General features: G+C 48.5%; 1 protein-coding gene across 1 annotated transcript in view; it reads left to right on the forward strand.

Annotated features, from left to right (window-relative positions):
* The first annotated feature begins 986 nt into the window (after positions 1 to 986).
* LOC126526389 (monocarboxylate transporter 3-like) overlaps positions 987 to 14,759 on the forward strand; it is a 72,053-nt gene continuing 58,280 nt past the window's right edge. Inside the window, exons 1-2 of the mRNA XM_055068178.2 lie at positions 987 to 1,225; positions 9,669 to 9,812. Coding sequence (XP_054924153.2) covers positions 1,006 to 1,225; positions 9,669 to 9,812 — 364 coding nt within the window. The 5' untranslated portion in view covers positions 987 to 1,005. The remainder of the gene's footprint in view (positions 1,226 to 9,668; positions 9,813 to 14,759) is intronic.

The raw sequence follows: 14,759 nt of genomic DNA on the forward strand, positions 1-14,759 counted from the left end.
CTCCTATCCACCGTGAAAAAGCTTTGAGTTCACTACGGTTTTGTAAATTTATCAGTTTGACTGCAGACATGTTTTAGAGCGTCGATAAGATTCTCATTCTCATGGCAACGAATTTTGGCAACGAAGACTCGAAGTGTGGGCAAGAATCGCTAGGGCACATTGTAAAACACCGTGACAAACTCTGTTTCCTAGGCGAAAAAAAAAATCGTGACACAATGTTAACAGCAGTTATGGTACTCTGCTCTGACGGAAGAGAGGCAGTTTTCGTTATCTATTTTATCACTAATCTACAACAGGGTCATTTACATAGGTGTATCATCTTAATGTACTTTTCTACATTTTATGCTTTCAGTGCGTGCTGCGCGTGAGAACGGAAGCGATAAGGCAGAGCCATGCGGAAGCGTATACTCCAGCGTATGTTTATCTCTTGCATGGCTTGCAGGTTCAGCAACGGTGGCAGTCGTTTGACGGGCGCCACCTCTTTTACATAGGTTCATTTACATAGGTGTATCATCTTACTGTACTTTTTTATATCTTATCCTTTCAGTGCGTGCTGTGTGAGAGAATGGCAGCGATAAGGCCGAGCCAGCCGGAAGCGTATACTCAATAGCAAGTTTATCTCTTGCAAGGTTTGCAGTATGAGCAACGGTGGCAGCGGTTTGACGGACGTTGCGAAACCCCTTGCAGCCCCGCCAAACACACATTGGTCTTCCTGAGAAGAGACGGGGACTGCTTGAGCGCAGTCCACATACAAGCTGCCTCCACTCGCATCGTCCGAAACGAAAGCTGTGAGCACCGCAATCGATGAATCGCTCCTGCAGTTGTCCAGTAATAATCTAAAAGGACAAGCACTTCTTCACAGCGATGATCACACATCAACAGTGAACACTGGGCCTATAGATGGCACCACTTCGTTCACTACGGCGGTTGCTTAATGCTAGTGGCTTTGATGCACTCCTGTGCGGGAAAGAGTGGCGGTTGCCAGGTTTTCATGCGGCGAGCGCCATGGTGAGCGCACGGCTGCTTAAAAATGACCCGCGGTTTGGAATCGACTCTTGGTGGAGCTGGATCACAGCCTTCTTCTGTGCTTGGGTGTTGTTCCTGGCCATGGCGACACCCCGTATGGCTGGAATTTTCTTTTACGGAATCGTCGAAACATTCGGGGCAACCAGAAATGAAGCTTCGTGGCCGGTGTCCCTGGCGGGTACCTTCACTGTATTAGGAGGTACGTGACTAACAACGAACTCTTCTTAGTCGAGGCTAATTAGGATATCACTGGAAGAATAGTTTCGCTGCAGGCTCCAAAATACCAAGATCGTTTTGTGGCATTTATTTGTTTATACGAGTACTATATCACGTAGGAGTATATTTAAATACTAAGGATCCAGTGAAAACGTGTAATAAACTCTGATCTTGAGCTGTGCAGGGTCCGCAGAAGGGTCGTGCGCTGCGCTAGGTAGTTACATAAACGCTTGGTTCAAGGCTTTACTAAATGGCGCATGAACGTTTCCAAAGAGGCAACTACCTGTTCTCCGCAGACGGTTATCGCGAAGCATTTACAGCCCTCCGTTTTTCCACGGACCCTGAGCACTCCAGCGCTAAACTAACCGTTTTTAATGCGTAAGCATTGTTTGGCGAGTACCCCAGCCACGTCACGGGATAACTGTAACGCCTTGTCTCTGCACAGAACTACTTAAATTGCAAAGTAAGCATATTTAATCTTTATCATAGTGTAAAGGTAGACGATTGGCAGCTTTATAAGTGACAAAGTACAATTGAAACAAAAAAGCATTGCAAAGGGAATACAAATGGAGATACATAGGCCTCCTTGCATAACGCTTAGGGAAACTTACAGCACGGGGGGCCGACTGGAACTTTGGCGTTGGTCAACTTGAAATTTGGAGGTGAGCCTACTGTAATTTGGGGGTGGGCGAAGTGTAATTTGGGGCTGGGCCAAAATGAAATTAGGGATGCTTCAAATTGACATTTGGGGCCGGAGGGTTCCCCAGCTTACATTTTGGGGAGGGCCAGCTTGAAACTTTGCGTTGGCACAACTCAAATGTCTGGTTGGGCCAACTTGATATTTGCGGGTGGACCTACCTAATCTTTCATCATCATCATTCTCATCAGCCTGGTTACACCCACTGCAGGGCAAAGGCCTCTCCTATATTTCTCCAACTACCTCGCTCATGTACCAATTGTGGCCATGATGTCCATGTAAACTTCTTAATCTCATCCGCCCACCTAAATTTCTGCCGCCCCCTGCTACGCTTCCCTTCCCTTGGTATCCAGTCCGTCACCCTTAACGACCATCGATTATCTTCCCGCCTCAATACATGTCCTGCCCATGCCCATTTCTTTTCTTGGTTTCAACTAAGATGACATTAACTCGCGTTTGTTCCCTCACCCAATCTGCTTTTTTCTGATCTCTTAACGTTACGCCCATCATTCTTTTTTCCATAGCTCGTTGCGTCGTCCTCAATTTAAGTAGAACCCTTTTCGTAAGCCTCCAGGTTTCTGCCCAGTGGGTGAGTACTGGTAAGACACAGCTGTTATACATTTTTCTCTTGAGGGATAATTGCAACCCGCTGTTCATGATCTGTGAACGCCTGCCAAACGCACCCCAGCCCATTCTTATTCTTCGGATTATTTCAGTCTCATGATCCGGATCCGCTGTCACTACCTCTCCCAAGTAGATGCATTCCCTTACCACTTCGAGTGCCTCGCTACCTATCGTAAACTGCTGTTCACTTGCGAGACTGTTAAACATTGCTTTACTTTTCTGAAGATTAATTTTTAGACCCACCCTTCTGCTTTACCTCTCCAGGTCATTCAACATGCATTGCAATTCGTCCCCTGCGTTACTAAGCAAGGCAATATCATCAGCGAATCGTAAGTTACTAAGGTATTCTCCATTAACTCTTATTCCCAATTCTTCCAAATCCAGGTCTCAGAATACCTCCTGTAAACACGCTGTGAATAGCATTGGAGAGATCGTATCTCCCTGCCTGATGCCTTATGGAGGACTACGGCGGCTGTGCAGCCGCTATAGATATCTTCCAGTGTTTTTACATACGGTTCGTCTACACCCTGATTTTAGAATGCCTCCATGACTGCTGAGGTTTAGACTGAATCAAAAGCTTTCTCGTAATCAATGAAAGCTATATATAAGGGCTGGTTGTATTCCGCACATTTCTCTGTCACCTGATTGATAGTGTGAATATGGTTTATAGTTGAGTAGCCTTTACGGAATCCTGCCTGGTTCTTTGGTTGACAGAAGACTAAGGTGTTCCTGATTCTATTTGCGATTACCTTAGTAAATACTTTATAGGCAACTGACAGTAAGCTGATCGGTCCATAACTTTTCAAGTCCTTGGCGTCCCCATTCTTATGGATTAGGATCAGGTTAACGTTCTTCCAAGATTCCGGTACGCTCGAAGTCATGAGGCATTGCGTATACAGGGTGACCAGTTTTTCTATAACAATCCGCCCACCATCCTTCAACAAATCTACTGTTACCTGATCCTCCCCAGCTGCCTTCCGCCTTTGGTTAGCTCCCAAGGCTTTCTTTACTTCTTCCGGCGTTACTTGTGGGATTTCACATTCGTCTAGACTATTCACTCTTCCATTATCGTCGTGAGTGCCACTGGTACTGTAGAAATCTCTATAGAACTCCTCAGCCCCTTGAACTATCTCACCCATGTTAGTAATGATATTGTCGGCTTTGTCTCTTAACGCATACATCTGATTCTTGCCTATTCCTAATTTCGTCTTCACTGTTTTTGGCCTTCCTCCGTTCCTGAGAGCATGTTCAATTCTATCCATATTATACTTCCTTGCGTCAGCTGTCTTACGCTCGTTGATTAACTTGGAAATTTCTGCCAGTTCTATTCTAGCTGTAGGGTTAGAGGATTTCATACAATGGCGTTTCTTGATCAGATCTTTCGTCTCCTGCGATAGCTTACTGGCATCCTGTCTAACGTAGTTGCCGCCGACTTCTATTGCACAATCCTTAATGATGCCCATAAGATTATCGTTCATACCTTCAGCACTAAGGCCCTCTCCCTGAGTTAAAGCCGAATACCTGTTCTGTAGCTTGAGCCGGAATTCCTCTATTTTCCCTCTTACCGCTAACTCTTTGATCGGCTTCTTATGTACCAGTTTCTTCCGTTCCCTCCTCAAGTCTAGGCTAATTCGAGTTCTTACCATCCTATGGTCACTGCAGCGCACCTTGCCGAGCACGTCCACGTCTTGTATGATGCCAGGGTTAGCGCACAGTATGAAGTTATTTCGTTTTTAGTCTCGCCATACGGGCTCCTCCATGTCCACTTTCGACTATCCCTCTTGCGGAAGAAGGCATTCATTATCCTCATAATATTCTGTTCTGCAAACTCTACTAATAACTCTCCCCTGCTATTCCTAGAGGTTATGCCATATTCCCCTACTGACTTGACTCCAGCCTGCTTCTTGCCTACCCTGGCATTGAAGTCGCCCATCAGTACAGTGTATCTTGTGTTGACTCTGCCCATCGCCGATTGGACGTCTTCATAGAAGCTTTCGACTTCCTGATCATCATGAGTGGATGTAGGGGCGTAGACCTGTACGACCTTCATTTTGTACCTCTTATTAAGTTTCACAAGACCTGCCACCCTCTCGTTAATGCTATAGAATTCCTGTATGTTACCAGCTATATCCTTATTTATCAGGAATCTGACTCCTAATTCTCGTCTCTGCGCTAAGCCCCGGTAGCAGAGGACATGCCCGTTTTTCAGCACAGTATATGCTTCTTTTGTCCTTCTAACTGCGCTGAGCCCTATTATATCTGATTTACTGCCTTCTAATTCCTCCAATAGCACTGCTAGACTCGCCTCGCTAGATAACGTTCTAGCGTTAAACGTTGCCACGTTCAGATTCCAATGGCGGCCTGTCCGGACCCTAACCTTTGGGGTTGGCCAACTTGAAGATTGGTTCTGGGCCAACTTGCGCATTTTGGTGCGTCCCAATATCCAATTTAACGCTTCTGAGCGCCCTTCGACTTATGAACTCGCGGGCAAGCGAGCACGTTCAGACGCTTGGCGCGTTTTCATTGGCTTTTGCTGAGGCGCACTCAGAACGCAGGCGAGAGCTTGCGTGCACAAGGAACGCGTGCAAAAGACAGGCCTGTCAGGGCGACAGCGAGGGTGACATGGCTTCGCAGCGATGCACTCTCTCCTAATGCAACGCCTCGCGCCCTACTGCGGCAGCTGGTGTTCCCTTTCGACCAGTCTGCTCCGTCGAGGCGAGATCGTTCCCGGCGCTCCGCCCCAATTGGTACGATTGTAATGAAGGGGCCGAATTCAGCAAGAAACCCTCGCAGTTTCATACAAAAGCCTATGTATTCCTTGCGTCCGGAAACGTCATGCGTGGACGCGCATAAACGAGGTAAACCAATTTAGCAAAAGTAAGCAAAACCGATATCGCAGCCTAGTCGATCCAACAATGCTTGCGCATTAGTAGCGAAATGTTGGAATATCTGTAATTTTTTTAACAGAGCCGTTCATTGGACAAAGTGAAAGGCAGTTTCTCACATGAGTTCATGCATGGCTCTGCTATACATTTAGGCAGGATGCAGATAGCTTATGCTTTTTGCATTACGTGAATATAACGATAGGCAAATGCTATGCATGAGTTGTATCATTTGTGCACAAAGTTTCAGTTTTGTTGTAGAACGGAGAGCTCTTCTCGAGCCTTCCACCTGTTTTCGTACTGGTCGGTGGTTGGCGGTGCTTGCACCTCGCTGGTGCAAATATGCTGATGACATAGCAGGTCCTCTCGTACAACCGGGTTGCAGGATGCGTTTGCCACCGAATGCCAAATAATAATTACCGCCGAGAAGTTTGAGTGGCGCCCTCTTGTGAATGACGTCAAGACAAGGACACCGCTCGCTCCGGCTAGCTCGGCTGCCACGCGTGCCGGTTACCTTCATTCATGCTTGGGGTATTGGTGGCTCCAGCCATACTTACTGAAAGATATGTCGGCTTCTTTCTGCTGCTATATTTGAATCAAAGTTTTTACTTCAAAACTACGTGAGGAGAGAAAATCTGCGGCATGGATATCGCAAGCTATGTAGATTTGAAGGGGCCTACTGATATTGAGTCGCATATATGCACCATGTGTGTCCATAAATTTTGCGCGAGAATAACGTCGGAAAATACAACATAGGAAGTTGTGTATGATGGTCCGTTAAAGTCCCAGAATTCCCTATGCACTTAGGTAGGAGAGACATTGCATTCAAATAGGAGAAAAATCTTGGTATGTAGTGTCACCATTGTAAAGCCGTGTTAGGACGTTGCTCAGTGAAGCTTTCATTATGATTAATATTATTCTGGTGAGTTGTTACAGTAAAAAATGGCCGCTTTATTATTGTGTAAAAGGATGAATTAGGCGCGCTTTATATCAAAAAGTTTACAACTACCTTTCACCATTCTCTGAAACAGGCACCTAGAACACTCATTGCTCTTGGGTGACACTTTTGGAAAATGCCTTCGACTATGCGCTTTGCCGCGCATTCTAGATAAACAATGCGCGGCATGCCGTGCCGCGACATGAGATGCGATGTGCTTGATTGCAAGAAGAAAAAGGCAACATCTCTATTTGTACAAACTTTCTTTCCATATGATTGCAGCATTACAGAGCTATTCATAACTATTCCCACAACTGGGGAAAATAAGCAAAACAACAATCAGGACGGGTCTTCGTTCCTTCTCAGTGCCGCGGTTTGATTCGCCGCGGCCGTCGGCTACTTTGCGACAGCGCCATGTGCTAGACTACGGGCAATGCACGGTCCAAAAGTCCTCAGTGCCGAAAAATAAGTATCATGAAACGAAACGCCGGCAGCGAGGGCCTTTTATGTTAAACCTTCACAGACTGAATTATGAAAAGAGTGAAATAATAACAAAAGATCGGCCCACGCAAGAGGCCTCATTCTTGCGAGAAAGCTGACCTTTGTGCATACTGTTTTGGTTAGACGCCAGCGTGCTCGCTGAGCCTGTTCGCGGCGTCTGTTTGCGCGCCTATGCTCCGTATCATACATCAGGCGGAACACTCTGGAGGCTGGAGATACTTTTTGCAGTGGCTGCGTTCGCATTAGGCAACAGTTTGGCATCTGCTGACCAACTTTTCTGAAAATGTTCTTTATATAAGATCAGTTCTGAATGCAAATAAAAAATGGCTGTGGCTTAGCTAAGGTTAAGCCCAGGATGCGAAGCATACTAGCCTTTATTTTAGTTGTTGAACCACTGTTTAGCCTGGTGAACTGCTGTTGCTTGGATATATTAGGTTCGGCTAGACGAAGAAACAACTCATGCGTTACTCTGCTTCGCCTTCAAGAGTGGAACGCGACAGCGTTCCCGTCGACCCGCCAAGGGGTGTAAGACAATGGGCTACGGTGCAGCGACTACGCGCCCCGCATTGGACGCGGTGAGCGTCGAGCAACGCAGCGTTCGGCGCGGCAACGAAATGTGCGCCTGGGCAAGCGACGCACGCCTGAGCCTTAAGGCCAAGATATAGTCCGACGCTCTCGGCGCGCCAGGCCGCGGCAGGCGAAGTCGGATACGCTGCGCTAGCGACGCCAGGGGTGCAAGAAATTTGCTTCCTCTACAGTTCGGCGTGCGCGCACAGCGCGAGGCTGGCGCCATCTCTGCGTCCGGGCGCGCAACTTCACGGCTCGCGCATAAAACGAAAACTTTTGCGGCATGGCGTTAACTTGTCCTGGAAGCCAGAACATCGCACTCATATTGCTAGTACGTCGGCTACGTCAAAAACGGAAGCGGAACATGTACATACGAAAGCTATTCGACAAGCGCCCTCAACTCGGCGACTACCACCAGCTAGTACAGGAGCTGCGACATGCAGCTTACCTGTGGCGAGACCACACTGCTTTCGTATAGCTTCCCACGCGTTGTTCTTCCGCTCTGTGTCGCGGTAGTCCATGCGTTTCATCACATCGTATACACATGGATGGTTGCGAATCGCTTCAAGCAGGCGTCCTCACTCGCGCTGTCATCAGACACGGATGTTGAAATAACCACAGCCGCACTGTCAGTACGCGCACCGCAGGCCGCCATTCTGCCTTCTGCTCGCTGCCGCTACAGCGCGCAGTGCATTCTGGTCTAGCGTCAGCCGCGTGAAATAGAACACGCTCTATCTCCGCGCCGGCGGCGTTGAGTTCGCCAAGCGCACCTGGGCACGCCGGCTACGCCGTGACGCCGAACTGTAGAGTGCGCGTTTTTCACCGACGTCGCTTAACCCGCGACGCGCGTGGCCGCGTACTGACAGTGCGGCTGTGGTTTTTTCAACATCCGTGTCTGATGACAGCGCGAGTGAGGACGCCTGCTTGAAGCGATTCGCAACCATCCATGTGTATACGATGTGATGAAACGCATGGACTACCGCGACACAGAGCGGAAGAACAACGCGTGGGAAGCTATACGAAAGCAGTGTGGTCTCGCCACAGGTAAGCTGCATTTCGCAGCTCCTGTACTAGCTGGTGGTAGTCGCCGAGTTGAGGGCGCTTGTCGAATAGCTTTCGTATGTACATGGTCCGCTTCCGTTTTTGACGTAGCCGACGTACTAGCAATATGAGGCTTCCAGGACAAGTTAACGCCATGCCGCAAAAGTTTTCGTTTTATGCGCGAGCCGTGAAGTTGCGATCCCGGACGCAGAGATGGCGCCAGCCTCGCGCTGCGCGCGCACGCCGAACTGTAGAGGAAGCAAATTTCTTGCACCCCTGGCGTCGCTAGCGCAGCGTATCCGACTTCGCCTGCCGCGGCCTGGCGCGCCGAGAACGTCGGACTATATCTTGGCCTTAAGGCAACACCGCATTCACTAGAGGCGCTTTTGTACCGCTTTGAAGCGTCGTACTCGTGGCTCAGTGGTAGCGTCTCCGTCTCACACTCCGGAGACCCTGGTTCAATTCCCACCCAGCACATCTTGCAAGAGTTGAGCCAAAGCCACCTAGAAACAAGCGCAGCTGCTTATATACCGCCGCGACGGCGCGAGTTGGAGCCCCGTTTCTCCTCTGTCGTGACGTCACGGTGTCACGTGGTCAGCCTTGAAGGCGACGCCGCGAGCGATGGCGCGAGTTGGAGCCCCGTTTCTCCTCTGTCGTGACGTCACGGTGTCACGTGGTATTGAAGGCGACACCGCCGCACCTGAGGAGCTGGGTTGAGCTCTAGTAATATACTTCGCATAAAATTTGCCCTTAGAAACAGACCATGCGCTCTTTCAGATGCTAGCAAGTCTTTTTATATCAATTCAATTTTCGTTGTTATATGTAGCCATCCCGTCGCAGCAGCCTCACGTGCATGCTCGAGCGAGAAAACACCGCTGGCGCTCAGCGAAGCATACACGGAACGCGCGGAGTGATAAAATTTCGAGACCGCGCTACTTGCGTAGGTTGCACAGCGTTGCACCTGATGCATGAAACGGTGTATAGCACTTGCGCTTTCCCTGTGGCACAACACGCGCCGCACCGTCGAGATCAATGTAGCGTCCGTGACCGCGTTCGCACCCTTTCAGTTTGTGCTTCGACGCCTTGCTGCTCGCTGTGCATGTTCGCGCCGTCCTTACGCTTGTGCGTTACCCGCGATCACGAAGTGAAGCATCGCTGTATTTTTTTTTTATTGCAGGTCCGATAGCTGGCTACCTCTGCCAGCGTTTTTCGTGTCGGGCAGTGCTGTTGGTCTGCTCACCCTTGGCTGGAGTTGGAGTCTGTCTATGTTACCTGGCGAGAGATCTCCTATTTATCACCATTTTCTTGGGAATCATTCACGGTAAACATACCATATTTGAATGCTCTTTTTCTCCACGACAATGTTGCTTAAGACATTGCGCAGCAACTTTAGTATCCATATGAAAAAAGATTGAACACCTATTTACATACCCTATATGACCAGGACATCTATTTTTTTTCCTTTTATTGAGGTATGCGGTTTGATAACAACTCTCCTTGAAATTTTCGAAGCGGACTACTTATTTTAAGAGTTAAAATAATTATTGAAAATGCAATAAAGTTTTGCGCATTGTGTGATATATGTTTTTGTGAAATGTTTAATGAGCCTAGCATTCTTTTTTTACTTAAGCCGTTTGGAGTCCATCTATCTATCTATCTATCTATCTATCTATCTATCTATCTATCTATCTATCTATCTATCTATCTATCTATCTATCTATCTATCTATCTATCTATCTATCTATCTATCTATCTATCTATCTATCTATCTATCTGTCTATCTGTCTGTCTGTCTGTCTGTCTGTCTGTCTGTCTGTCTGTCTGTCTGTCTGTCTGTCTGTCTGTCTGTCTGTCTGTCTGTCTGTCCTCTTACACTAACGCCAGTAACGTCATTTCATTGTCGTTATTTCGCCGTCATAATACCACATTCGACAGTCCATCGACGTCATTCCTTGTTCGTCATTTTAGGGTAATAAAGCTGTCATCAATAAATCAAGATTATACCACAGGTGTCATGCAATCGCTGTCATTCCGTCATAGTTATAATGACGCTATCATGCCTCCCTTGTCATACCATTGTCATCGTGCCTGTGTGTCGTGCCCTCGTCGTGATTGAACCCGTTATATACGGTTGATGTGATACCGTCACCACCACACCACCGGCGCCGTCTCATTGTCCACATATCGTAGTCCTCCCCTTGTTTCCTTTACCCACTGCAATCGAAATCAACTTGTCTTGCCGCGTCGTTATAGCACCTTTTCGTTCAATCGATACAATTCCTACGTGATTGCATCGTCGCATGCGTTGACCTCATAAAGTCGTCGTCATGCCCGTGGGTGGCCTTAGCAAGGGAGTGCCGTCGCACAATAGAACAATATCAGGGTAGGCAGCACATAGCCGAAATATCGAAATTTTCCGAATTACCACTGCCCGTGTCAAATGAAGGTCACTTCAGGAATACGGCCTTTCGCTGCATTGCTCGAATGCTATCCCCATTAGCGTCGACTGTCATAACGAGGTGAATTCTGGCGTAATTTTTGTCCGGATCAAGCGAACATTATAAACTGAGGAAACAACGTCACGTTCTCGGAAATTGCATTTCAATTCGTACTTTGAGAAACGCGCTTTGACATGTCAGTTTAGCCATAACGAAGCACCATATAGTGCAGAACAAAACAGAGCTATCGATGGAAGAGTATTGGAACAAAGCTGCATAAACAGTACATCTGGGCTGCTCACCTATCCTGGATACAGCAGATGGTGCCCTACACACAGAAAAAGAAAGCTTCTCGAAAACTTTAATCACTGAAAAGTTCACGCAGAACAGGAAAATTAATCGGAACAGGTTTCTCCATGGTGGGTGAAACGTGTAGTTACGTAAGTGCCCATTGGTACTACACTTAATAACAGCAGAGCACCAATGGCAGAGGAAGAGGAGGAGGAACAAGCTTTATGTAAAATAAAATTCTCACTACTTCACCTCACAGCTGGCGATCCCATAGTATGTGTATTTGTTTATCAAAGGTACGCATTTTGTCACCTTGTGTTCTTTATCTTTGGCTCTGGTATTCAGAAGCCCGGCTAGTATGGGTAGGCGAAAGCTCTCAGGGTTGCTGATGTTAATGCGCTGTACCTGAAGCGGGAGCGTATTGTTAGGACTGGGGGCTCAATCCCATCGTTCGTGCTCAGTTGTCAGGATTGGAGTCGAGCATGAATTAGATGGTAGCTGGCCCATGCAGTCGTCTAACTTATCCACGCTGAGGACGTTGTTGAAGTGAAGGACTGCTTCTCATCGAGAACGAGGGATATGGGTTTATTTACAGTATCTACATCAGGACGTTGCAGTTCATCAATCTAGCATGACTGCGAGAAAAAGTGCACTGAGCAGCCGCACAACAGCGGTTTATAAACACTCGGTCCTCCCTCGATCCCAAGGTGAGGAAAACATCCTCGTAAAGAAGTCGTCGTAAAGAAGTCGCCTCTCTGCGCGAGGGATTACAGACACACACTCACACACACACTTCTTTGCGCGAGGTTCACGGTCCGCAACCGACGTCAGACGGACTTCGTAGAACTAGGGGTTTACTTCAGGAAAGGCGCCTATTATTCCCCCAGTTGACCCCCGCAGCGCACCACCAGATGCCCATTGTCTTGCGTCTTGAACGGCGCGTGGGAAGGGTCCTCGAACTACGTTCCCTCGGGGACTCCCCTGCTCGCGGTGGACCGGGTAGCGGTGTCGTGTTCCGGCACAAAGCCTGCTTCGTCGAACTCATCTTGGCTCCAGCGACGGAGAGTCGAGGACGCGCGCATTGTTCTCCACACACAGTCGACTTAGTGAAGCCGTGGCTAGAGGTTTGCAGTGGCGCTCCAGGAAAGTTGACGCCGCTGTCGCAACCGGCTGGCAAAACTTGCACTTCAGCTGGGCCGTTCTTCACAGTGTGTGAACAGTAACACCCTCATCTTACAGACACAAAATCTGCACGAGAATTTAGCACTGCAAAGAATTCGAGTGACAAGGAACGTGGAAGACGCCATGTAAATGAAGTGCAAACGCTTGATAAGGGCAGCGGCGGACGGAAGAAATCAGCACGCAGTACTGGGAATCAACATTGTTTAACTGCGCGAACAAACGAACCACAAAGACAGCGAGGGACAAGGACGCGAGGGCCCGTCCTTGTCCCTCGCTGTCTTTGTGGTTCGTTTGTTCGCGCAGTTAAACAATGTTCGCTAATATCTACCAACTCGCCCAACAACAAGTTCTTCTAAACTGGGAATCAACTTTGCAATATCCCGGCATTCAAATAGTCAATATATTTTGTCCTCTATTATCAATGAGGGCGCATATGCGACCAGACTTCCACAATTAAAAACAAGAATCAAAGACGAACTTGGCAACAACAGTCGTTACTTGTTTCCTGTGTGGTGCTTTCCTAACATGCACTTTCGACGAACAGCTCTAGTACGGGATATTTGATAGCTCGCACTCGGCGAGGTTCTTGTTTGGGGGGGGGGGACGCAATGACTCTGTGCTATTGTATTGAAATCGAGGCTGTTTTAGGTGCTTCATGCAAACATCTGAAACCCGAAGAGCAATTTTTAGGGCAGTTATAGTGTATGTTGGAAGCCCAAGTCACCTGAACCTAAATTTTGGCTTGAAAGTAGTGCCCTTCTTGATGTTGTCCGGACGAATATTTCAACGTACGACAACACGCTGCCTTTGCTGATTCATGGCCGCATAATGAAGTTCCATGTTCGCGATTCGCTGGGCACATTACAGCCAGGAATAGCCGCACGGGTACAGTCGCAGCGCCTCGCAATATGCATCTGCCTCTCATGGGCGCCACGACCAAGATGACGCCATGGCCAGTGTTGCCTAATGACTGTGCATCTTCAGCGTTCTCCCTTACTTTCTGTTTATCTACTTCCACACTTTATTGCTACTAGCTATTAGAACTTTATTGCTATTAGCAATCGATCTGATGTCTGGTGCGTCATGGTTGATATTGTCTATGCAATTGTATTGATGAAGAGGCAGACAACATAGGCGCAAGCAGGATCGGCAAACCAGTGCGCGACAGTGCTCGACCTGAACCTGCGCTCTTCACTCCAGAGCTTTCTACGTCCATGACCCGCCTCCAGTATGCGTCTTTTCGTATGGCGGTGGTGTTGGATACTCCACAACGCATACATCCTGGAGATGCGATCCCACACACTGCAGTCCACCATGCTAACTGATGCGGCCCAGCATACGCTACGACTACCGGTCGCCCTTTACTCCGGCGCGCTTTCCTCTGTGTTTAATTGCAAAGGCGAATACGACCGAGACCTTGAGGACTAGCTCATGTGATAGCAGTGGCTGAGCACGCGCAATTGACGGAATAACACCAAGAAGTTGAATAGCGTCATCTTTGATCTCGTCGTCTGAAAACGTTTTGGGACGCTCGTCATCCCCCATATTAGGTTGACCGGTCGAATTCACGCTACGACTCTTTCGTTCCGCAATACCGTGTATCCCAAGATTCTGTGTACGATTCGTGTCCCGTCGCACACCTTCACGGCATCGCTGCTCTTTATCTCTCTTGGGTTGTCGTTCTGCCCCTAAACAACAGGGAAACTGACTGCCGCAGTTTAGGGGGAAAGAACAGCGCTGCTGTCGAAACGCCGAAGTCTTCTTTAATTTCCGTCGGATGCAGTCGAAGTTTAACGCCGATGCAGCTCACTTGAGTGCAGACGCGCTCACATTGGGCTCAGCAGTTTCCATTTTTTTCGGGTGGTCCAGTTACTGCTACCCCCAAAAAGTGCTTATAATTTGATCCGTGAAGTCGAGCGCCATCCGAGGATACAAATTTTTCAGGCCTATGAACAACCTTGGTGGATTCACGATCGAGAGACCTCCATAACGTGGAAGTTGAGATAACGCTACCGAAGAGTGAAGGACGGAAGCGTTCGCTGCACCAGCGACGCCGGCAAAAGCGCACGACGCATCAACGACGCTGACGCAGATGGCGGCCCGTACACCGGCGTCTGGAGCGGAAAACGGTTCGGCGCGTGCCTCAACGAGCGGTGAATCGGCCACAGAAAGTGTGTAGATATTTCCAAGGCTCAACCACGTCCGAACCAGGCCGCCAAGGGCAACAAGGAATTCAAAATCGACTCTGAATGGCGAACCCGCACGACAGCGCACGTCGCCGGAGACGACAACGAGCGCTGGAGGATGGTGCTTCCTCTCCGCCAAAGAAAGCAGCAAGCGAAAGAACGCCAGAAAGT

The sequence above is a fragment of the Dermacentor andersoni genome, chromosome 8 (genome assembly GCF_023375885.2).
Source record: "Dermacentor andersoni chromosome 8, qqDerAnde1_hic_scaffold, whole genome shotgun sequence".
In the NCBI taxonomy this organism is placed as follows: domain Eukaryota; kingdom Metazoa; phylum Arthropoda; class Arachnida; order Ixodida; family Ixodidae; genus Dermacentor; species Dermacentor andersoni.